Source organism: Somniosus microcephalus, chromosome 32 (assembly GCF_052327205.1).
Source record: "Somniosus microcephalus isolate GS21.2 chromosome 32, FLI_Smic_1.0, whole genome shotgun sequence".
Taxonomy (NCBI): domain Eukaryota; kingdom Metazoa; phylum Chordata; class Chondrichthyes; order Squaliformes; family Somniosidae; genus Somniosus; species Somniosus microcephalus.
In genome coordinates this window covers 8509340-8533610 of record NC_141018.1, presented here as the reverse complement: position 1 = coordinate 8533610, position 24271 = coordinate 8509340, and the positions used below count along the sequence as shown (strand labels likewise).

Here is a 24271-nt window from a genome sequence, read left to right as displayed (position 1 = left end):
GTGAGTTAGGACACGGGGCAGTGAGCACAGGGGTGATGGGTGAACGGGACTGGGTGTGAGTTAGGACACGGGGCAGTGAGCACAGGGGGTGATGGGTGAACGGGACTCGGTGTGAGTTAGGACACGGGGCAGTGAGCACAGGGGGTGATGGGTGAACGGGACTGGGTGTGAGTTAGGACACGGGGCAGTGAGCACAGAGGGTGATGGGTGAACGGGACTCGGTGTGAGTTAGGACACGGGGCAGTGAGCACAGGGGGTGATGGGTGAACGGGACTGGGTGTGAGTTAGGACACGGGGCAGTGAGCACAGGGGGTGATGGGTGAACGGGACTTGGTGCGAGTTAGGACACGGGGCAGTGAGCACAGTGGGTGATGGGTGAACGGGACTGGCTGTGAGTTAGGACACAGGGCAGTGAGCACAGGGGGTGATGGGTGAACGGGACTGGGTGTGAGTTAGGACACGGGGCAGTGAGCACAGGGGGTGATGGGTGAACGGGACTGGGTGTGAGTTAGGACACGGGGCAGTGAGCACAGGGGGTGATGGGTGAACGGGACGTGGTGTGAGTTAGGACACGGGGCAGTGAGCACGGGGGGTGATGGGTGAACAGGACTGGGTGTGAGTTAGGACACGGGGCAGTGAGCACAGGGGGTGATGGGTGAACGGGACGTGGTGTGAGTTAGGACACGGGGCAGTGAGCACAGGGGGTGATGGGTGAACGGGACTGGGTGTGAGTTAGGACACGGGGCAGTGAGCACAGGGGGTGATGGGTGAACGGGACTGGGTGTGAGTTAGGACACGGGGCAGTGAGCACAGGGGGTGATGGGTGAACGGGACTTGGTGCGAGTTAGGACACGGGGCAGTGAGCACAGTGGGTGATGGGTGAACGGGACTGGCTGTGAGTTAGGACACAGGGCAGTGAGCACAGGGGGTGATGGGTGAACGGGACTGGGTGTGAGTTAGGACACGGGGCAGTGAGCACAGGGGGTGATGGGTGAACGGGACTGGGTGTGAGTTAGGACACGGGGCAGTGAGCACAGGGGGTGATGGGTGAACGGGACGTGGTGTGAGTTAGGACACGGGGCAGTGAGCACGGGGGGTGATGGGTGAACAGGACTGGGTGTGAGTTAGGACACGGGGCAGTGAGCACAGGGGGTGATGGGTGAACGGGACGTGGTGTGAGTTAGGACACGGGGCAGTGAGCACGGGGGGTGATGGGTGAACGGGACTGGGTGTGAGTTAGGACACGGGGCAGTGAGCACAGGGGGTGATGGGTGAATGGGACCGGGTGTGAGTTAGGACACGGGGCGGCCGAGTTTTGGATGAGCTCAAGTTTCCATAGGGTAGAGGATGGGAGGCCAGCCAGGGGAGCAGTGGAATAGTCGAGTCTCGAGGTAACAAAGGCATGGATCAGGGTTTCAGCAGCGGATGAGCTGAGGCAAGGGTGGATTATAGAAAGTTACAGCGCGGAAGGAGGCCATTCGGCCCATCGTGTCTGCGCTGGTCGACAAAGAGCTCTCCAGCCTAATCCCACTTCCCAGCTCTCGGTCCGTAGCCCTGCAGGTTACAGCATCCCAAGTGCACATCCAAGTACTTTTTAAATGTGATGAGGGTTCCTGCCTCTACCACCCTTTCAGGCAGTGAGTTCCAGACGCCCACAACCCTCTGGGTGCAAAAAATTCCCCTCAAATCCCCTCTAAACCTCTGACCAATTACTTTAAATCTGTGCCCCTTTGGTTATTGACCCCTCTGCTAAGGGAAACAGGTTATTTCTATCCACTCTATCTAGGCCCCTCATTATTTTATACACCTCAATTAGGTCTCTCCTCAGGCTCCTCTGTTCTGAAGAAAACAACCCCAGCCTATCCAATCTTTCCTCATTGCTAAAATTCTCCAGTCCTGGCAACATCCTCGTAAATCTCCTCTGTACCCTCTCTAGGGTAATCACATCCTTCCTGTAATGTGGTGACCAGAACTGCACGCAGTACTCTCGCTGAGGCCTAACTAGTGTTTTATACTGCTCTTGTATTCTATGCCACAGCTAATAAAGGCAAGTATCCCGTATGCCTTCTTAACCACCTTATCTACCTGGCCTGCTACCTTCAGGGATCTGTGGACGTGCTCTCCAAGGTCCCTCTATTCCTGCACTACTCAGTGTCCTACCATTTAATGTGTATTCCCTTGCCTTGTTAGCCCTCCCCAAATGCATTACCTCACACTTCTCCAGATTGAATTCCATTTGCCATTGTTCTGCCCACCAGACCAGTCCATTGATATCTTCCTGCAGTCTACAGCTTTCTTCTTCATTATCAACCACACGGCCAATTTTTGTATCGTCTGCAAACTTCTTAATCATAGAGTTAGGTGATGTTACGGAGGTAGAATTAGGTCTTGGTGATGGAGCGGATATGTGGTTGGAAGCTCATCTCTGGGTCAACTACGACACCAAGGTCGCTAGGGAGCGGTATGGAGTCCGTGGCTCGGGAAGGGATGGAGTCCGTGGCTCGGGAGCGGGATGGAGTCCGTGGCTCGGGAAGGGAAGGTTGTGGCGGATGGGGTCGCTGTGTGCTCCGGATCTGTGCCAGCATTGGCCCTTCTGGTGTCCCGTAAACGGCTTTTACATCCTTAAAACAGACAGGGCTGCAAATGCAAGGATGTTTGATTATATCTGAATGACTTTTGTGTCTTTTATTAGAAAGTTAATAGTGTGATGTACGTTTGAAACAAAATGTTACAGTGTCACTGCCAAGAAAGTGCTTCAAAGGCAAAATTCTTTGCTCTTGTATGCTTCAATATTTAAGCATTTCCCGGGTGTTGAATGCTCCTTGACTGTGCTGCGGTGGGGCCCTGATAGATTAGGTTGGATATGGATCCTTGCACACCCTTGGCCGACTTGAGCGGCTGGATGTCTCAGCTCAGCGCCCGAGGCGCTGCGATCAGCATCCTCCACGTTTCCTTTACACAAATACAAAATGACCAACCGTTTGTGGGGGGGAAATAACTAACTGTGGGACAGGGAGGCAGCTTACAGCAGGCTGATATCGGAGAGCGTTTGATCTAAGGGGCCTGGAGGGAATCACTGCATCATTCCAGGTTTGACTTGCCTTTCTTTCTGGCAGAATGTCTTTGACGGGAGCCCATTTCCCTTAAAGCTATTTGAGCAATTCTATTAAAAGACAGAAAGCTGTACAGCATTTTTGACACGATTCAACTCTAGCAGCCAGGTGCCGTAGTTTGGCGATCGCTGTTTCGAGTGATTTTGGGCGCAGTGCTAAATCAGTCACTTGATCCGAGCTCTAGTTCTGAAGAGACTCTTTCACTCAAGCTCCGAGGGTTAAGGAGCGAAGCTCCGAGGGTTAAGGAGCGATCAGATAAGGGTTTTCAAGGTAAGTAAGATGGATTGATTCCGCCGGTCAACAAAATAGAAACGAGAGGGTGAAAATTTACAATAATCACAAACTATTAAAGGGGAGGTTAGAAAGAATGGGTTTTTGCAGGGTGGCTAGAATGCAAAATTATCTGCCCAAATTCTTTTCAAATGGAATCAGTTCTTACTATTGAAGGGCACGGGGAGTGAGTAAGAATGGGATTATGTTGGCACTAGGAGGCTCGTGGGGTAAAGCACAGAATTGATGGGCCGAATGGGCTGCTTCCGTTCTCTCAATGGTTCCACACCTCCGTTATATACACCATGAGATGTATAACGTTTGGTTCACCTGTAAGCTAGCCAAGGAATGTGTCCATCGCTCCACAGTGGCACCGACTACTCGTTGCTTTTTCACCTGGGACCGTTTCTCCCCGCTTTAAGGGAGGGGGTTGTCGATGCCCAAATGCTTCTGTAAAAAAATTTAAATGTTTTAACTTGTTAAAAGTTGCAAAAAGGCATTTTATTTTTATTCACGTGCTTAAAAAAAGGTTCTGGCAGCTTTCACTATTGTGTGGGCCTTGGCTGGTTGAGCTGCACGGTCCCTTCATACTTTCTCACTCTCTGGCACCTTCACCTAGATAGGCGGGGACACGGGGTTATCTCACGGACTTGACGAGCTGAGGTAGTGAATAGATATCAATCAACTAATCACAGAGCCCGTGGCCACACCGCCTGTTCTGTGCGTTAGGGAGGTTATTTTCTGAATCTGGCCAGCTTTTTAATAACAGTTACAGGGTACCATCTTCAGGAAAAAGGATCCCCATTTACTTCGGAATAAATGTCACTTCAATCACATGGCGCATAATGTTGCTCCACCATTTCGGATCCAGCAACTCACCAAATACTTTCTCACAAAGACGGAAGTTCCGCCTTAAGTTGCAATCTGCTTGTGTTTCTGGACGCTGCCTCCATTAACACGACGGAGATAGATGGGTTCAAATATTCCTAATGTTTGAAGGTTTCATTGTCTTCGGTCCCTGCCACAAACTCCATTCCCGAGCCACTGACTCCATCCCTCTCCCTAGCATCTGCCTGAGGCTGAACCACACTGTTCGCAACCTTGGCGTCATATTTGACCCTGAAATGAGCTTCCGACCACATATCCATAACATAACTAAGACCGGCCACTTCCACCTCCGTAACATCGCCCGTCTCCGCCCCGCCTCAGCTCCTCCGCTGCTGAAACCCTCACCCGTGCCTTTGTTACCTCTAGACTTGACTATTCCAACTCACTCCTGGCTGGCCTCCCACATTCTACCGGGAGAGCATTGAGTCGTTGTGACCAAAGCATGGATGAGAGTTTCGACAGCAGATGGGCTGAGGCAGGGGCGGAGACGGACCACGTTATGGAGGTGGAAACAGGCGGTCTTGGTGATGCAGGGGTCGGGAGCTCAGCTCGGGGTGGAATTTTTTTAATTCTCTGGATGTGGGCGTCGCTGGCAAGGCCAGCATATATTGCCCATCCCTATTTGCCCCTTGAGATGGTGTTGGTGAGCCGCCTTCATGAACCGCTGCAGTCCGTGTGGTGAAAGTTAGTTACAACGGATTCTCTTGCAGGGCCATTTCAGAGGGCAGTTAAGAATCAACCACATTGCTGTGGGTCTGGAGTCACATATAGGCCAGACCGGGTAAGGACGGCAGATTTCCTTCCCTAAAGGACATTAGTGAACCAGATGTGTTTTTTTTGCAACAATCCAGTAGTTTCATGGTCACCATTACTGATGGTAACTTTTTAATTCCAGATTTATTTAATTAACTGAATTTAACTTGCCCCGCTGCCTGTGGTGGGATTTGAACTTGCGTCTCCGGATCATTAGCCAAGGCCTCTGGATTACTAGCCCAGTTAGAGAGCCACGATGCTACCGTTCCCCGAATAGGACGTTGAGGATTGTGTGCAGTCTGTTTGAGTGCGTCCAAGCCTGGGATGTTTGGGATGGGGGTGAAGGATAAACTTAGAGCCAGTATTCACTTCATGCAACACCCACACCCGTGTCTGTGCCCCGTACCCATGGTTACCAAGCTTCCAGACTGTGGTATGACTCTGACTCGGAACTGAAGCAGGTGTTTCTGCTGCCCTGAGATCTGCAGCTTGTTTTCTGGGCTCTGCTCTAAGCACCTTCTGCTGATTTTTCTCTGTCCATCAGGCTTTGCAGGAGCAGATGAGCTCTACAGTGCAGGAAATAGGACACCTGATTGATCCAATAACAACAGCTGCTCGAGGGGAGGCCGCCCAGCTGGGTCATAAGGTACGGAATGAGTAGACCCTTGTACCAACTCCTTGCGTTTTAGGTTCCAGTGAACCGCTCTACATTTTATTGTCTCACTCCGTTGCACGCAGGTCACCCAGCTGGCCAATTACTTTGAGCCGTTGACTCTGGCCTCCATCGGTGTGGCCTCCAAGCTCCTGGACCACCAGCAGCAGATGACCGTGTTGGACCAGACCAAGACCCTGGCGGAGTCCGCCTTGCAAATGCTCTACGCAGCCAAGGAAGGTGGCGGCAACCCCAAGGTACGGTGCAGCATAGAGGACAATTTGCAGGTCTCTTTCAGCATAATGACTTCCGAAATATCCCAAGTGTTCATTGAATTTGGTTTGTTTTTACAACGCCGGTAGTTTAACATTTACTTCGGCTTTTTAAACTGAGATGGGTTTCAACTTCCAAATGGTTGGGGCAGTGTGGTGATCTGTGAGGTACAGCTAGGGTTGCCAGCCATCCCGGGTTGGCCTGGAGTCCCCAGGATTAGAAGATTCATCTCCCAAGAGACGCCCGGGAGAAAAATCATTGGGGTGTTAAACAAAGTTGTGTGTTTTTTCCCCATTTCTTTATTAGTTATAAAAATATTAGAGACGGGGTTAGAAAAGGCTGTTTGACTGACGGTCAAGCATCATCGAGTCAGGTAATGAAGAGCCTGTTTACCTTCCAGTCGGCATGGGAAGGCGGTGCCCTACAAGGAGGGACGTGCCGGGCGACCAATGGCGGGAGCGTGGGGGCGGGGCGGTTGGAGACAGGAGGTCCTGTGATGAAATCTCCAGGAATATGTCCTTTCAGAGGTTGGCAACCCTTGGTATCGCACCGCCCAGAGCCTGGGGCAGGGATTGGGGGTGGCGGCTTGACGTCTCTCTCCGCCGGGTCCCTGAGCACGGCTGAGGGAGCTGCTGAGTGGAGAAGGGGTGCGGCCGTTGAGGAACGGAGGCAGAATAAGCTACTGGCCTGCTCTCGTGCACTTCCTGATTGGCCGCATGTCGAGAGGTGCTGGGGCAAGGGCTGGGGGGGGGGGGGCAGCCAGTCCATCCCCTCCGCTGCAGCTGATGCCCGGCAGGGAAGGAAGGGGCGGGGGAATAGGGAAACTTCATACCCTGAGAAAAAAAGATCGACTTTTGACTTTAAATGGTGACAAGTAATTTTATACGATAATGTCGCAGATGCTTTAACTGTGCAAGAGCCACAACTAATGCGATAGAGCAAGAGATCACAGTTTTGGTCTCTTTATCTAAGGAAGGATAGACTTGCCTTGGAGGCGGTGCAACGAAGGTTCACTAGATTGATTCCTGGGATGAGAGGGCTGTCCTATGATGAGAGATTGTGTAGAATGGGCCTATACTCTCTGGAGTTTAGAAGAATGAGAGGTGATCTCATTGAAACATACAAGATTCTGAGGGGCATTGACAGGGTAGATGCTGAGAGGTTGTTTCCCCCTGGCTGGAGTGTCTAGAACTAGGAGGCATAGTCTCAGGATAAGGGGTCGGCCACTTAAGACTGAGATGAGGAGGAATTTCTTCACTCAGAGGGTGGTGAATCTTTGGAATTCTCTGCCCCAGAGGGCTGTGAATGGTGTGTCTTTGAGTATATTCAAGGCTGAGATCGATAGGTTTTTGGACTCTCGGGGAATCAGGGGATATGGAGCTCGGGCAGGAAAGTGGAGTTGAGTTCGATCTCATTGAATGGTGGAGCAGGCTCGAGGGGCCGTATGGCCGACCCCTGCTCTTATTTCTTATGTTCTTCTCTGCACTCTACATTAAAGGGAGTGTCTCCACAGGACAGATGGAGGCTGAGCTGTTAATGTAATTATCCGTCGTTGTGTTTTAAATGAAGCCAGGGGAACGACAGGTGTTGGCCACGCGCCGGGTGCTGTAGCAGAAACTGCTCGACTTTTAGGGTGATTCTATTTGGAGCGGTGGCGGATTTGAGGGATTTACTAAAGCACACGTTTCATTAAAATTTGCAGTGGGATTGCTTTGTGCTGGGCGCTTTCTGACGCCCATTTCTATGGCATATCAGTTTGGCCTTTCGACCTCAGAAAAGTCTGCTGCAGTTTGTATGTGATGTGTAGAGCGTGTAAATTCAATAGAGAGTGTGTCATTGATAAACTGTAATGCCTTAAACCAAATGGGCCGACCTAAATGTCTTTCTGTTGCATGTCTAACAATACATTGCACCTTGTTAGCTGCAATTTAATTGCTTCTGTGAAGGTTTTGTACATTTTTTTTAATTCTGCTTCCCCCGCCCCCAACAACTTTTGGCAGTGAGATTAATAATGAGCCTCTTTCTCTTTGGGTTCTCGCACACCGTTTCCCAGCCAGGTCTGGGAGCTCTCCGCTAATGCCACTCAAAGTCCAGCTGTTGGACCCATGGAACAGCTGGACTACCATGTCACCCAGAACCCCTTGCTCCCTCTGAGGAAGTTGCCCCGCTTCAGCTCCACATTTCCAACCTCCCAATTCGGGCGCGGAATTCTGAGTGGGAGCCACAGGTCCCCTTTGCTTTTTGCAAATTGCCAATGCAGAGGGCTTGCATCACGAGTCGGTGGCCATTTTGTACTTAGGGGTAAATTCCGCTCCACCAACAGGGGACAGCACTCGCTGACTCTCCGGCCCGCACTGCCTTGGGGTGAGGCTCGCTTGAATTCCTTTCTCCTTCATTGCTCAACATTGTGAAACACAATCCTGAAGTCGATCAGGCAAAAACCCATCGACTAACCAGCTGTGATAATTGGTCCCAAACCAGGACTGTTGAGCCTCATAGTAAATTATTTGATTCGTTTAAGGTTTTGAACAGCTAACATCTGTGAGCTCTTGATGTGTGCGTTACTGTTTCCAATTTCTGTTTGAATTGTGCTTTTGTCGTATTAAGTTTGGCTCGTGTCTGACCCGCCTCTTCACACTGTGCTCCTGTTGTCACGTGGCCAGGATTACTCACTTCACATTGATGGGCAGAACACTGCTCATGAATGTTGCGAGATGGTGTGTACCCTCTCTCTTTCATTTCACTTTGTTTCCACGTTCCTTCCTGTGCGACTGCCCCTGGGAATTGTACCGAAGCGACAGTTCAGCTGGGTTTGTACCAGAGACTTTGTTACAAAATTCGAGCACAGATGGATATTTCCACAACTCTGTGTTTTCCCCAAGGACTTTTAAACATAAACCTCTCTGCTTAATGTCTGATGGCCAAACACGCAGTAACCTGGTCAATGCCCAGTTTGCAGTCACCAGTATGCAAGTTCATAAATACTACACACTTAAAACCTCCGGTGTGCTTTGTGACGTGGGCACAGACATGAATTAGATCACCGACACCAGACGGAGTTTATAGATTTAAAAACTGTCGCATTTAGAACTTGCACATCAACGAGCCGAATATGTTGACACCTGACCAAGAATAGATTTTTACAGAAAGACTAAAAATCAAATTAATATCCATGTTCCATTGTGTGTCCTGTTAGTCATAGAGTCATAGAGTTTTACAGCACAGAAAGAGGCCCTTCGGCCCATCGTGTCTGCGCCGCCCATCCATCCCTGTCCAGTCTAATCCCATTTTCCAGCATTTGGTCCATAGCCTTGTATGCATTGGCATTCCAAGTGCTCATCCAAATGCTTCTTGAATGTTGTGAGGGTTCCTGCCTCTACCACCCTTTTGGGCATTGAGTTCCACATTCCAACCACCCTCTGGGTGAAAAAGTTCCTCCTCAAATCCCCTCTAAATCTCCTGCCCCTTACCCTGAATCTATGCCCCCTTGTTATTGACCCCCCTACTAAGGGGAAAAGTTCCTCTTTGTCTACCCTATCTATGCCCCTCATCATTTTGTATACCTCAATCAGGTCCCCCCTCAGCCTTCTCTGCTCCAAGGAAAACAACCCCAGCCTGTCCAGCCTCTCTTCATAGCTGAGGCGCTCCATCCCAGGTAACATCCTGGTGAATCTTCTCTGCACCCTCTCCAAAGCAATCACATCCTTCCTATAGTGAGGCGACCAGAACTGCACACAGTACTCCAGCTGTGGCCTCACCAGCGTTTTGTACAGCTCCATCATAACCTCCCTGCTCTTATATTCTATGCCTCGGCTAATGAAGGCAAGTATCCCATATGCCTTTTTAACCACCTTATCTACCTGTTCCGCTGCCTTCAGGGATCTATGTACATGTACACCAAGGTCCCTCTGACCCTCTGTACTTCCTAGGGTCCTACCACTCATTGTGTATTCCCTTGCCTTATTTGTCCGTCCAAAATGCATCACCTCGCACTTTTCAGGGTTAAATTCCATTTGCCACTTTTCCGCCCATCTGACCAACCCGTTTATATCGTCCTGTAGCCTGAGGCTTTCCTCCTCGCAATTGACCACCCCACCAATTTTCGTGTCATCTGCGAACTTGCTGATCATACCTTTTACATTCTCATCCAAATCATTTATGTTAACTGAGACTATCTTAGGATTACATAGGCAATCACCCGAGGAGGTTAACAATGGTCAGGAAACTATCAGAACGTGCACAGCTGTTGATTGTTTTATGACCTTTAATATCCTGATGTGCTGCTCCTATATGTTGGGTTATTGTGCACCTCGTACCCTCGTATCGCTGCTCGCTGGGCTGGGTCCCAGTGTGTCCTCAGCGCTGACTGAAAGTCACTTGTGCTTCCTGGCCTCGGGCTGATTACGGTCAGAAGACCTGGCCGCTACTTTTTAATACTTCAGTAACCTTTTTTCGTTCTGCTTGTTTGCAACGAGACGTTGAGCATCTTGCAATACAGATGGACAACTGAGGGGGGGGGGAAGAGTGCCTGGGGGGGGCGGAGAGAGAGTGCCTGGTTGGGGGGGGGGGGAAAGAGTGCCTGGGGGGGGGGCGGGGGCAGAGAGAGAGTGCCTGGGGGGGGGGGAGAGAGAGAGTGCCTGGGGGGGGGGGGGAGAGAGAGAGTGCCTGGTTTGGGGGGGGGGGGAGAGAGGGCCTGGGGGGGGTGGGGAGAGAGAGAGTGCCTGGGGGGTGGGGGGAGAGAGTGCCTGGTTGGGGGGGGGGGGGGAAAGAGTGCCTGGGGGGGGGCGGGGGCAGAGAGAGAGTGCCTGGGGGGGGGGAGAGAGAGAGTGCCTGGGGGGGGGGGGAGAGAGAGAGTGCCTGGTTTGGGGGGGGGGGAGAGAGGGCCTGGGGGGGGTGGGGAGAGAGAGAGAGTACCTGGGCGGTGGGGGGGGAGAGAGAGAGAGTGCCTGGGGGGTGGGGGGAGAGAGTGCCTGGTTGGGGGGGGAGGGGAAAGAGTGCCTGGGGGGGGGGCGGGGGCAGAGAGAGAGTGCCTGGGGGGGGGGGGGGAGAGAGAGAGTGCCTGGTTTTTTGGGGGGGGGGGGGGAGAGAGACTGCTGCGGGGGGGGGAGAGAGGAGAGAGTGCCTGGGGGGGGCGGGGTGAGAGAGAGTGCCTGGTTTTTGGGGGGGGGGGGGGGAGAGAGACTGCTGCGGGGGGGGAGAGAGGAGAGAGTGCCTGGGGGGGGCGGGGTGAGAGAGAGTGCCTGGTTTTTGGGGGGGGGGGGGGGAGAGAGACTGCTGGGGGGGGGGCAGGGGGAGAGAGTGTCTGGGGGGGGCGGGGTGAGAGAGTGCCTGGGGGGGGGGGAAGAGAGTGCCTGGGGGGGGGGGAGAGTGCCTGGGGGGGGGCGGGGAGAGAGAGTGCCTTGGGGGGGGCGGGGGGAGAGAGTGCCGGGGGGGGGGGAAGAGAATGCCTTGGGGGGGGCGGGGGAAGAGAGTGCCTGGGGGGGGGGCGGGGGAAGAGAGTGCCTGGGGGGGGGCGGGGTGAGAGAGTGCCTGGGGGGGGGGAAGAGAGTGCCTGGGGGGGGGGGAAGAGAGTGCCTGGGGGGGGGGGGGAAGAGTGTCTGGGGAGGAGGAGAGAGAGTGTCTGGGGAGGGGGGGGGGAGAGTGTCTGGGGAGGGGGAGAGAGACTGTCTGGGGGGGAGAGAGAGTGTCTGGGGAGGGGGGGAGAGAGAGAGTCTGGGGGAGAGAGAGAGTCTGGGGGAGAGGGAGAGTGTCTGGGGAGGGGGAGGGAGAGTGCCTGGTTTGCGGGGGGGAGAGAGAGTGTCTGGGGGGGAGAGAGAGAGAGTGTCTGGGGGGGAGAGAGAGAGAGTGTCTGGGGGAGTGCGAGAGTGTCTGGGGGGGAGAGAGAGTGTCTGGGGTCGGGGTCGAGTGCCCGGGCATGCAGTGAGAGCTGTCGGCTCTGTGCGGTGGGTGTGTTTGCTCCCCTATGTTGGAGAGTGCTTGTCTTCGGGGAGCAGTTTTTTGCATCATCTCTGAGCTGAGCAGCAGGATGGGTCTGTGCCTGTCGATGTGCCTGTCGATGTGCAGTCACAGCTCTGTGTGTGCCAAGTAGCACTGGGTTGAGAAGCAGTGCCAGCTGCATGCTGCTGCTCATTGTTGGGGGATTAAGTGGGGGTCTCGGTATTGTCAGCGTGGTAATAAGGGCATGTGAGTACACTAACCGCAGTCTCTGATGAGCCAGCATGTGAGGGCGTCATGAACGGTTCACTAATTCGATCCTTCCTGTCTCTGTTACTTCCAGTTGGGTGATGGATGAGATTCAAGTGCACACGAACAAAAAAAATCAGAATAGCTGCAAACTGTCTGAAAGGGGCTAATGATCCTGGCGTGTCAGATGAACGGTGAATGCTGACTGACCGTACCAACGCTGGTCTCTGCCAACTGGTACAAGAGGTCGGGTGGCAATTCATCCATGATTTTGTGACCCAGAGTTGGAGCTGGTCTCCTGAGGCGTGATCTCTTTTGTTCAAACTAGTTGCAGGGATTTTTCTCTCGGTGGTCAGACACGGACAACGCGGGTTCAGCACTTCTGAAGGAAGTGAAGGATTCTGTCTCTGCCTGGGTTTGTGAACAGAAAGTCTTGCATTTCACAACCTCAGGGTGCCCCAGAACGCTTTGCAGTCAGTTAAGTACTATTGAAGCGCAGTCACTGTTGCAATGAAGAAAACACGGAAGCCAATTTGCACACAGCAAGATCCCATGAATAGCAATGTTTTGAATTACTTGGCGGGATAAATATTGGTCAAGAGCACCAGGGAAAACTTTCCTGCTCTTGTTCCCATGGGATCTTTTACGTCCACCTGAGAGGGCAAATGGGTCCTCGGTTTAACGCCTCGTCCGAAAGACGGCACCTCCGACAGTGCAGCACTCCCTCAGCACCGCACTGGAGTGTCAGCCTGGATTTTTGTGCTCAAGTCTCTGGAGTGGGACTATGAACCCACAACCTTCATACTCCGAGGCGAGAGTGCTGCCCACTGAGCCACGGCTGACACCTTGGAAAGAGCCATTGAGAATGGCAGTGAGCACTTGGGGCAGGAGTGGTCCGGGGTTGGGCGGGGAGGAAGAAGGAGAGAGGTGGAGGTTGAAGTCACCGAGAATAAGTCATTATTTAGTGCTGAGGGAGGAGATCTCAGTGAGGACATCACAATGGGACTTGGACGAGCAGTCAATGATGAGGAATTGAATTGAAAGGGGGAGTGGGTGGGTAAATGAACGTTGGGAAGATGAAGAGGATTGGTGTTCTGTGGTGTGGGAAGAAACCCCTGAGAGTTAGTGATGAGTCTGAGGCGGGACTTGGTCATGTTGCGCACACTGGGCCAGGTCAATGGTGAAGAGCCTGATGTGAATGCTTCAGTGAGAGAGAAGAATTCACCGCCCATGAGCCAGGTTTCTGTAGGTTGACTCATCCACTATGGGATTATGGAGACTTCCTCAGTTGAGGAACATTGATGGAATAGTTGGCAGCAGGAAGACCCAGCGCTGCCCCACTCCAGACTGATGCATCATAACTCATCAAGGTGAAAGCTTTTTGGTTCTTCGGCCCATCGATCCCCAGCGAGCACCGCGGGCGGTGGAAGCAGAGTCTTTGAGGCAGAGGTAGGGAGATTCTTGGTAAGCAAGGGGGTGAAAGGTTATTGGGGGTAGGCGGGAATGTGGAGTGATCAGATCAGCCATGATCTTATTGAATGGCGGAGCAGGCTCGAGGGACCGAGTGGCCGACTCCTGCTCCTAATTCATATGTTCGGTCTCCGTCACTTCAGAGCGACCTGTATGGATAGAGGAAAGGTGAAGTGGTTCTGAAGCAAGCGTGGTCAGTGCCTACTGGCTGATTCCAGTCTCGGGACTGGGAAATTCGTTCTTCTGTCGGATGGATTTTAAAAGTGACGTTTTTAGAGATTCCACAGCTACCGAAGCCCGGGAGCCCCGGTTACAGGCCGGAATTTCAGTTGTGGTAAAGCACGTCGCAGGCAGAGTGATCACAAGTGTCGAGGCTCAGTCTGATTCCTCAGGGCTTACGTTTAAATCAGTTTTATAATTTAACCTAAAGAGGGAAATTAGAGCTATCAAAAGGAGTCCAAAAACAAACCGGTCTCGGTACACAATGGGAATGGACGTGTACTGGTCCCAGCCTTCATTGTTGACTGAGGGAGTGAATTGCGGTAGTTCGGGAGCGGTGGAGGGACCTTCCATGGGATAGGGAAAGGGAAAGCTCCACTCTCCGTCTCTCTGCGGGTCACTCGATCCTTCCGAGACCCCGGGAGGTTTGAGTGACCTGGTCCGAACCAGAAGGGCTGGCCATTGAAGGAGGATGACGAGCCCATGGGTTAGCCTCCTATCGGGCAGGCTGCCTCAACCTTGATGAAAGCCCCCCCCCCTCCCCCCCCCCGCATTGAAGTGGGTCGACCTCACTGATGGAGTTGAACCTGACGTCGATCCTGGCCAGGGGTCAAACACATCAGAAATGTCACCGCTCCGCCCTTTCATTCAGTTCACCCCTCGCTTCTCTGATGAATTATGCTGCACATTAAGTTTATGAATCTGGAATTTTTGGGCCTGGTTAGTTGGACGATCCTGTCCTTAAAATGTCCCGGTCAGAAGTACCTCTTGGGTTCAGCTTCTAATCACTGTTAATGTTGACCTTGGTTGTGCTGGTTGGGCTCAGTAGAGACTGTAGTTATACTGACACTTTCCTATCCCTGTGAAGCGGTTTTGCGAGAGTCCGTTTCACTCCGTGTTGCGGCTGCACCAAGTGCAGTATAACTCCAGCTTAAGTTAGAACTGTTTGTTGTTCTCGTGACCTGAAATCTTACCAGGATGAAAAATGTATCGAACTTTCGTTGTGCCTCCTACCTTTACCTCCCAGAGGAGCGGGACAAAGATCTGTTCCCTCCAGTGAGGTTACGACAAGTGCTGCGGAGCACAGTGATTGGGCATGTGATTATGACCTGTACCAACGGGTCAGTGCTGGGGTACTGAGCCTCGCAAAGCAGCAAGATCCCAGGGCCGATCTCTGGCCTGTGCTAGAGTGGTCCATCTCTGCTGCATTGGCAGTGAGGGACCATAATTACCCTCCGGGTCCCACTGGACTGAGGGATTGGGGGAAGAGAAATCAATCATGGTTCCCGTTCCTGGTCACCGTCCCGTGTTTCTTGCTTTAAAGTGCGGGTATGTGGATATCGGGGATCAAAACCTGGCTGTGACGGCCTCCCCTCAGACGAGATACTGGAAGGCTGGGGATTCCCTCCAGCTGGTTCGGAGAGCGAGTGGACCCAGTGTAACCCTGGTGTACCCGGAGAGCTATCTCTGCGTTGGGCGTGACTGTATATTGTTGTACCATTGACTGTGTAGCTAAGGGATGAGCCAGACTCTTAGTATGGCCAGACACAGATCACCCGTTGTCCGGGGCCATTGTCCCTCCCCTTGAATGGTGAAAACTTGTGCAAGGGTGCCTCACGTGACCTGAAGTGTCTCACCCCCCCCTCCCCCAGTGTGGCTAGGTTTTGGCGGCTCGGGATTAGCTGTGTAAGTTATTCCATTTCACGCCACAGCCAGTGTCTGCCGGGATGTAACACTCTTGTGTCTGATTGACTCACCAGGCTGCGCACACGCACGATGCGATTACAGAGGCAGCTCAGCTCATGAAGGAGGCGGTGGATGATATCATGGTGACCCTGAATGAAGCTGCCAGTGATATAGGGATGGTGGGAGGTATGGTCGATGCCATCGCTAATGCAATGAACAGAGTAAGTCCTTTTCATCAGTTTTTCTGCACAAATTGTTCCTCTTATTGTCAACAACTTGCATTTATATAGCACCATTAACATAGTAAAACGTCCCAAGGTGCTTCACACCAATGTTCCCTTTAATTTTTATGGGGTGCGAGGCCCCTTTAACGGTTGCGCGGCCCATTCAAATTTCTACGCATGCGCGGTTATTCTGTTCAAAAGCCGGTGACGGCGCTGCAGCTTAACGTGAACATTGCTTCACGGGAGCGTTATCAAACAAAGTTTGACACCGAGTCACACAAGGGGATATTAGGGACAGGTGACCAAGAGCCTGGTCAAAGAGGTCGGTTTTAAGGAGTGATTTAAAGGAGGAGAGAGAGAGAGGCGGAGAGGTTTGGGGAGGGAATTCCAGAGCTTGGGGCCTTGGCGGCTGAAGGCACAATGGTGAAGTGATTAAAATCAAGAATGCTCAAGAGACCAGAATTGCTGGCGCGCAGATACCCGAGGGGTTGCAGGAGGAGGTTACAGAGATAGGAAGGGACGAGGCCATGGAGGGATTTGAAAACAAGGATGAGAATTTTTAAATCGAGGCGCTGCCGGACAGGGAGTCAGTGTAGGTCAGCGAGCACGGGGTGATGGGTGAACGGGACTTGGTGCGAGTTAGGACACGGGCAGCCGAGTTTTGGATGAGTTTAAGTTTGTGGCGAATGGGAAGGCAGGTAGGACAGTATTAGTAGTTACATCTGGAGGTGACAGAGGCACCGGTAAAGGGGCAGAGGCAGGCAATGTTCGAGGTGGAAGTAAGTGGTCTTGGTGATGGTTATCTTACGACACCAAGTTAGGTGGCGCAGTAAATCGTGTCGACGGGAGCAGGAAGTTGCAAAGGGACATTGACAGATTCAGTGAGTGGGCCAAACTGTGGCAGATGGAGTTCAGTGTGGGGAAATGTGAGGTCACCCACTTTGGACCGAGGAAGGATACAGCGGAGTATTTGCTAAACGACGGAAAGCTGGGAACTGTGGAGGAGCCGAGAGATTTCGGGTTCCGAGTACAGAAATCACTAAACGCTAGTGGATGGTGTGTTCCGATGTTCCAATGCTAGGATGAGAGGTTTAACAGGACTCTGAAATTTCATACGTCCTTTCAATGAGATGATTTATTGAAGCTGAGCGATCTCTGGGCAGTAATTAGTGCTGTATTGTAAACAGAGGAATGTTGGCATGGTGGATTGCTGCCCAGCCCAGCCCGTGTGTAATATCTCTGTCATCCCAACAGCACTTTCAGAATTCCAGGCTGTCGATAAGCAGCGAAGTCAGCAAGTTATCATATTGCTGCATTAATACGCCATCACTTGAGTGTGCCAAGTAGAGTCCATCTGGTGTCACAGTCATTGCATCTGTTGCTGCTTCAGACCACGAGTGCACGTCCCACCGTCAGTGTGGAGATTTTCCATTTCCCCAGTCACTGTGTTTACAATGTAGAAACGGTGGCGAGGGATATCGCACGTCAACATCATGTTCCCAACATAACCCTCAGCCTTGAAGCGAGCTGCATGGCACCATGTAGGACCTGCACAAATTCATGTCCCTAGGATCACTTCATGGGGGTGGAACTGGTCCTTGCCTGTAGCGTCAAGTGCATTGTCACCAGCTCCCATATTCCCTTCTGTTCACTTCAATCCCGTTGACGTGTGAAACGGGTTATCGGTTCACCCAGGAGCCCGTCTCTCACCACTGGCAAAGACCAGTCTCCCTCTTGTTAATTACTATAGTTCAATGTTGCCTGACATGAATCAGTCATTCATGAAAGAAAGACTTATGAAATAATATTGAGCGGCCTAAGGGTGGCGCTGTCCAGGGAGAGTATAAATACTCGGGCACGGGCCCAGCTTGAGCAGGACATTCTTAACAGGAACTAGTGAAGGACACAACTAGACCTCCATGTTGTAAACAGTTGATTAAAGCTTTGTTTAACGCTTAGACCAAGTGCCTAGTAGTTTTCTTAGTCATTGCCCGTTCAGTGGGTTTTCATGATCGGACTCCTTGCTGACACTGTCCTGAATACTCCGCACTCTTGTCTCCCGTCTCCCAGCTGGATGAAGGCACTCCTCCGGAACCAGAAGGAAGCTTTGTTGACTATCAGACCACAATGGTAAAATATTCCAAGGCGATTGCAGTCACGGCTCAGGAGATGGTAAGTGAGGCATAGGAAATGGCTTGTTGCATTGTACCAGATGCGAGTGTCACTGTGGCTTTCTATACCGCGAATTGGCCTCCCACAGAACTGTCCGCTCCGCGGCACAGGCACACATACTACACACACGCGCACACACACATGCTGCACCACACAGGCGTGCACATGAACGCACACGTGTGCACACACACGCACAGACACCTCTGCGCTGCTCCTAGGTACTATTGTTGACATTGCGAGCCTGTAGGTTGAAATCAAGCTCCTTGAATATTAGTAAGAATCTAGTCGGGCCAACGTGCATGTTTGAAAAGGAATTTCAGCCGAATGTATGTTGGTGATGTCGCCCAGCACAATTTCAACACTTCTGTGGCCTGGGGAAAATGTAGCCAAAAGCCAGCCTGCTTTCTGGCACCGTCGCAGTTCAGACTGCTTACCCCAGTGAGCTGCCTTATGTAAAAACCCTTTCTGACTACTTACTTTGAATATTGCTTCCCTCGCTCTGTTCTGTCTCCACAGATGTCCAAATCATTCACCAGCCCTGAAGAGCTGGGCGGCCTGGCATCCCAAGTGACCACTGACTACAGCCACCTCGCCCACCAAGGACGACTTGCTACAGCCACAGCTGACACCGAGGAGGTACGCCCTTTCCATTCTGCAATGTGGCCGGCGCTGGCGAGTCCGGCACTATTGCCCGTCCCCAGTCACCCCTGCTAGTGGTGGGCCTTCTCCTGGAGCCGGTGCTGCAGCTTGTGATACTACAGCTTGGCCGCTTCAGAGGCCAATTAAACGTCAACCGCGTTGATTCAGCTGCTCAACTTCCAACGGGGAATGGTAGCGTAGTGGCCAGTAATCCAGAGGCCTGGACTAATGATCCAGAGACGCGAGTTCAAATCCCCACCACGGCAGCTGGGGAATTTAAATTTAGTTAATTAAATAAATCTGGAATAAAAAAACTATCAGTAATAGTGACCATGGAACTACCCAATTATCTGGTTCACTAATGTCCTTTAGGGAAAGAAATCTGCTGTCCTTACCCGGTCTGGCCGAGATGTGACTCCAGACTCCCAGCAATGTGGTTGACTCTTAACTGCCCTCTGAAATGGCCCAGCGAGCCATTTAGTTGTAACAACCTGCTACAAGAAACAATTAAGACCTTCCCCACTCGGACTGCAGCGGTTCAAGAGGGCGGCTCACCACCATCTTCTCAATCAGGGAGGGGCAATAAATGCCGGCCGTGCCGGCGACGCCCACATCCCGCGAATGAATAAAAAACATTTTTTAAAGTAACATGGGAATGTTTCATCAGCTGAAATAAAGTGATGCTTCCTCACAAAATGAAAACTCTGCAGAAAGAAAATTACTCAAAAATGTATTTTACAATTTGCTTATTCCAGTTCCTGCGGCTCATTTGATGACTTCGCCCTCCCCAATGTAGGACTGAAGGTCCCTGCTCCGTGTCTCAGTTGGCTGATTTGAATGGGGCCACAATGAGACCCGGTGCCCCTTGGGTTATAGCAGGCACGGTTCCCACTCCTGTTCGTTCTGCGGTTAATGGGCGCAGGCAGGATTGGGCTCGTCTGTGATGTGGTCGGATGGCCTGCTGCCGTTCATTATCTACCCTCACGATTTGAATAGCGACTTGGGCGAGGCGCCAGAGGCCAGCTTGCCACCTGTCGAACGTTGGCGTCTTGGGGAGGAAGCGTTCTTCTTGCCACTGCGTGTCGCCACATGGTGACTCCATTCAAATGCAGCATGTTTAAGACTTCAGTAGCCATAGCAACAATAGCAGCCCCCACCTCCCTGTCTTCCCACTCCCCCGTAGGTGGATAAATGAAGAATGAGGGGGAACACTCACTATTTTTCAAGTATGAAGCACTTTACACATTCATTACAATGTAAAAATACATTTCCAATTTGTGTGGCATTGTGCAAGCTGTCAGTGGAAGATTATGGGTCTATCCTTGCAACCGTCATGTTTCCCAGTCTCGGTTTGTGACTCTAGGGTGCATGTGTTGAAGTCATCGCCGTCTTGCATGGAGTCTGGCACAACCTGAACACCAACTTGGCCAAGTCGCTTACACAACCCTCCGGTTGACTTTTCCTCAATCACTGACTGAGCATACTCCCCAGACCCATCTCCTCACCACAGTTCACTCGGGATGTGGGCATCACTGGCAAGGCCGGCATTTATTGTCTACCCTTAATTGCCCTGAGAAGGTGGCGCGCCTCCTCCTTGAACTTCAGGGGGCAGTTGAGAGTCGGCTATGTTGGTGTGTGACCGGAGACACGCGGGGTGACCAACCCTCCAGGGTGTCTCCAGGAATTGAAGTTTAAACTCCAGGGAGAAAAAATTGGGGGGCGCTAATGTTGCTGGGGCACTAATTTTAGCGCCCCTCCGCCGTAAATTCAGTAGTAGCACCCCAAGCAGGAGGTGGGGAGCTACTGGAAAGCGCTCCCCCGCCTGCTTGGGGTACTACTACTGAAGTTCGCGGCGCTACGTGCAACAGCGCCACGCACGTACCGGGCTGAGCGATGGCGGCCAGAACCCCGCATAAAAAAGGGAAAGGGGGGCAGGTGCTGGCAGTCGGCCCAAATAAAAATGGCCGCCCGACACCCGCCCCTTTTACTAGCGCCGCCGCCGCTGCAAAAACGCCCCCTGTCGGACAGATCGTCCGGCAATAGGTCAGGGGGCGCAAGGGAAGTTTGCGGCCGGGGCGCTACGCACGGCGAAGACGTCATCGCCACGGGGTGCTACCGGTCACTGCCGCCACTAACCTCCCGCTGAATTTCGCGGGAGGCGTTAGCAGCACCGCACCCGGGCGCTAGGGGCTTTGCACCCCCTGATTTTTCCCCCCAGAGCAAACCCGGGAGGAAAATCATAAGGGCATTAAACAAAGGCGTGTATTTCTTCATGTCCTCTGAACACTTGTTTATTCGTTATAACAATATTGGAGATGGGGGGGAGAAAGGCTAATTGGAAGATTCTTGCCTGTCAGTCAGGCAATGAAGCCTCTTCACACTTTCCAATTGGTGTGTTGGGCGACCAATGGGGGCGGGTCACGTGCAATGTTCCCCCTATTTTTTTTGGGTGCGCGGTCCCTTTAACGATGCTCGGCCCATTCAGGGTTTCACATTGGAAAAGCCGGTTCCAGGCTGCGCGGGACCGGCAGAGCGCTGCGCGGCTGTGCAGCTTAGCGGGAGCGTTAGCCAGGTGCTGAAACCTCTAGGACCACAGTCCACCAGAGTTGGCACCTTTAGAGTAACATTTCGACTGCACTGGGTAAGGATGGCAGGTTTCAATCCCGAACGGGCGTTAGTGAACTAGTTGGGTTTTTCCAATCCGACTGCTTCATGGTCACTTTTACCAACACTTGGTGGATTACTAGTCCAAGAACATGAGCCCTACACTATGTACCCATCTTATTCTAGCTTGCCACTTGTATCAGGCATCCCAAACTAAATTCATGTGTATTTGAGCGCTGGTCAAGTTGCATGCATTCATTCAATCTTCCCTCTGCTTTCTGACTACATTACAATCTTCCTGAGTCCACGGTACAAGTGCACTGACTTTCTGACTTGAGTTGGAGAACCAGTGGATACATCTCTGAGCTCAGCTCACCATCGCCTCCGTCCCCAAGCCAACAGTTGTCATCCTCTGCGTTCTCTGCAGTGGGGTCAGAGTGATCCCAGCCACTGGTTCAGGTTTCAGTAATGATCTGCTCCCATTCCCTCGGCAGATTGGGTTCCAGATTAAGACGCGAGTGCAGGACCTGGGCCACGGCTGCATATTCCTGGTCCAGAAAGCCGGCGCTGTTCAGATCAGCCCCACCGACAGCTTCACGAAGAGAGAGCTCATCGAGTGCGCCCGCGCCGTGACGGAGAAGGTGAGGGACTTTAACCCGTTCAATCCTTGCGTCGCGAAAAGGAGAAGACTGTCAGCTGATGCTTTTCATCGTTAGGGTAAAACCAAACTGGCTGGCCAAATTTATTTTGCAGAAGAAACCTTTGGACCAAAGCTTCACCCAGCCCGATGTAAAAGAAGGAAAGGTTATTTCCGCAATAAACCGGGAAATAAAGCTGAACGTATCGAGCACGTTTTGAGATGGGTTGGGTTTGATTGGAACTGCAATGTTATGCCCGGTTGTAAACAAGTATAAATGGTGCCTCCTTTCTGTGATATTGCAGCGACATTTCATTCAGGGACCTTGGGCCATCTGCCAAATTTAAATGGTAAACTACGATGATAGAAGTCTTACTAATACTGTCGTTTAATATCAATGCCATATCACTCTGCGCCCATTTGCACAGTGAAATATAGCTGCAGGAGCCAGGGTGATTTACGTGTCGTCCAGTTAGACCGACACTCCACAATCAGCATTGATGTCAAACCGAAGCTCAAAAGTGGGTCGAGTTCACTCACTCTGGACGACAGTAGGAGCCTCCGAGCTCAGATTGAGCCAAGTGCATCGGTTGGTTTGGTTACTGTAATCTGTTATTGGCTTTGTACCAACCCTCGTTTTGGTAAACAAGTAAACTAGAGAAGCAGGGGCTGTTTCCTCATTGGGTCGCTTCTCGGACAACTTTTGATGAGGTGAGACTGCAGCTGCGTCATTCTGAATGGGTCTCGTTTCCTGCCCAGGTTTCCCTGGTTCTGTCCGCCCTACAAGCGGGGAACAGAGGTACGCAGGCTTGTATCACTGCAGCCAGTGCCGTGTCCGGCATCATTGGTGACCTGGACACCACCATCATGTTCGCCACAGCCGGCACACTCAACGCAGAGAACGATGAGTCATTTGCAGACCACAGGTTAGTTGAGTAAGCCACTCTATCCCAACCATTTGCAATGATACCGCCTCGTTGATAAAGTGAAGCGTACTTTACAGAGGCACAAGCAGACATCGGGGAATAGTGGGAGCTGGGCAAATGGTGGGTTTTGAGGAGACTTTGTGCAATTTTGGTCTCCTTACCTAAGAAAAGATATACTCGCCATAGAGGGAGTGCAGCGAAGGTTCACCAGACTGATTCCTGGGATGGCAGGACTGTCATATGAGGAGAGATTGGGTCGACTAGGCCTGTATTCACTAGAGTTTAGAAAAATGAGAGGGGATCTCATTGAAACGTATAAAATTCTGACAGGGCTAGACAGACTGGATGCAGGGAGGATGTTTCCCCTGGCTGGGGGTCTAGAACGAGGGGTCACAGTCTCAGGATACGGGGTAGGACATTTAGGACTGAGATGAGGAGAAATTTCTTCACTCAGAGGGTGGTGAACCTGTGGATTTCTCTACTACAGAAGGCTGTGGAGGCCAAGTCACTGAATATATTTAAGAAGGAGATGGATAGATTTCTAGACACAAAAGGCATCAAGGGGTATGAGGCGAGAGCAGGTGCATGGTATTGAGATAGAGGATCAGCCATGATCATATTGAATGGCGGAGCATGCTCGAAGGGCCGAATGGCCTACTCCTGCTCCTATTTTTTTTTCTATGTTTTGAAGGCGGGGAAAGAGGTAGCAGCACAGAAGCGTTTGGGGAGCACGTTCGAGAGTGTGGGGTTAAGACAGCCAAGGGCTCTGCCACTGCGGGGGAGTGCGGCAAATGCAGAGGAGGTCGGAATCAGAGGAACAGCCGGAGCGTGCGAGGGCTTTGGGTTCACCCTAGGTTGTAGGGCTGGAGGAGGTTCCCTGGGGAGGGAGGGAGGGAGGGAGGCGTGAGGCCCTCGAGAGATTTGATCTCGGATCACAAGATTCCCTCAGCCTGAGTGAAAGGTTTGCTTTGACTGAGTGAGTCAGCATCGTGCCAGACGCTCAGCTCACGTACTGGTTTCTGTATCTTCAGCACCCATTTTAACCTCACTCGCCCCGCGGGAACGCAGTGGGTTTGAGTCAGATGCCCGTTGTGCACCCTGCCCGATTTTAATGCTCCATTGAAGCCTGTGGAGACCAGAATCGGGCGAGTGTGTAAAACAAGCATCCAACTCGAACCCGCCAAATTACCACCATGCGGATTAGGTTAAAATCAGAGCTTAGAGCTTTTGAATTGGAGATTGTCACCTCTGCCCAAGGGTCATGGGCGACATAAATTCTGCTGTCAGTGCAGGAATCGTCGGGGGGGGGGTGGTACTCTCTGCATTGAACACTGGTGAGGGTGATGACACCTTGAAGGAGTGCAGTCCCGAGCCTGGCACAGTGAGTGGGGGCACAGCAAAGTTTAAGAACGCAGTCCTTATTGGGGATTTGATAGTCAGGGGCAGTTCTGCTACTGCCGACACGAGACCCATATGTTGCCTCCCTGGTACCAGGGTAAGGGACGCCACGGAGAGGGTACAGAACATTCCAAGGGGCGGGTGGGTGGGAGGGAACAACCAGA

The 24271-nt window shown here is 52.1% G+C and overlaps 1 protein-coding gene across 4 annotated transcripts in view; it reads left to right on the top strand.

Moving 5' to 3' along the window:
* LOC147097260 (talin-2) overlaps window positions 1–24271 on the top strand; it is a 354000-nt gene that overhangs the window by 289109 nt on the left and 40620 nt on the right. For all 4 annotated transcript variants that reach the window (XR_015074349.1, XM_085972076.1, XM_085972077.1 and 1 more), the window contains 7 exons: window positions 5569–5670; window positions 5763–5933; window positions 15582–15728; window positions 17802–17903; window positions 18420–18539; window positions 21641–21787; window positions 22543–22709. Coding sequence is in view for 3 of the 4 variants with exons in the window: in XM_085972076.1 (XP_085828202.1) it covers window positions 5569–5670; window positions 5763–5933; window positions 15582–15728; window positions 17802–17903; window positions 18420–18539; window positions 21641–21787; window positions 22543–22709 (956 nt within the window). In the remaining variant the exon portion in view is untranslated. The remainder of the gene's footprint in view (window positions 1–5568; window positions 5671–5762; window positions 5934–15581; window positions 15729–17801; window positions 17904–18419; window positions 18540–21640; window positions 21788–22542; window positions 22710–24271) is intronic.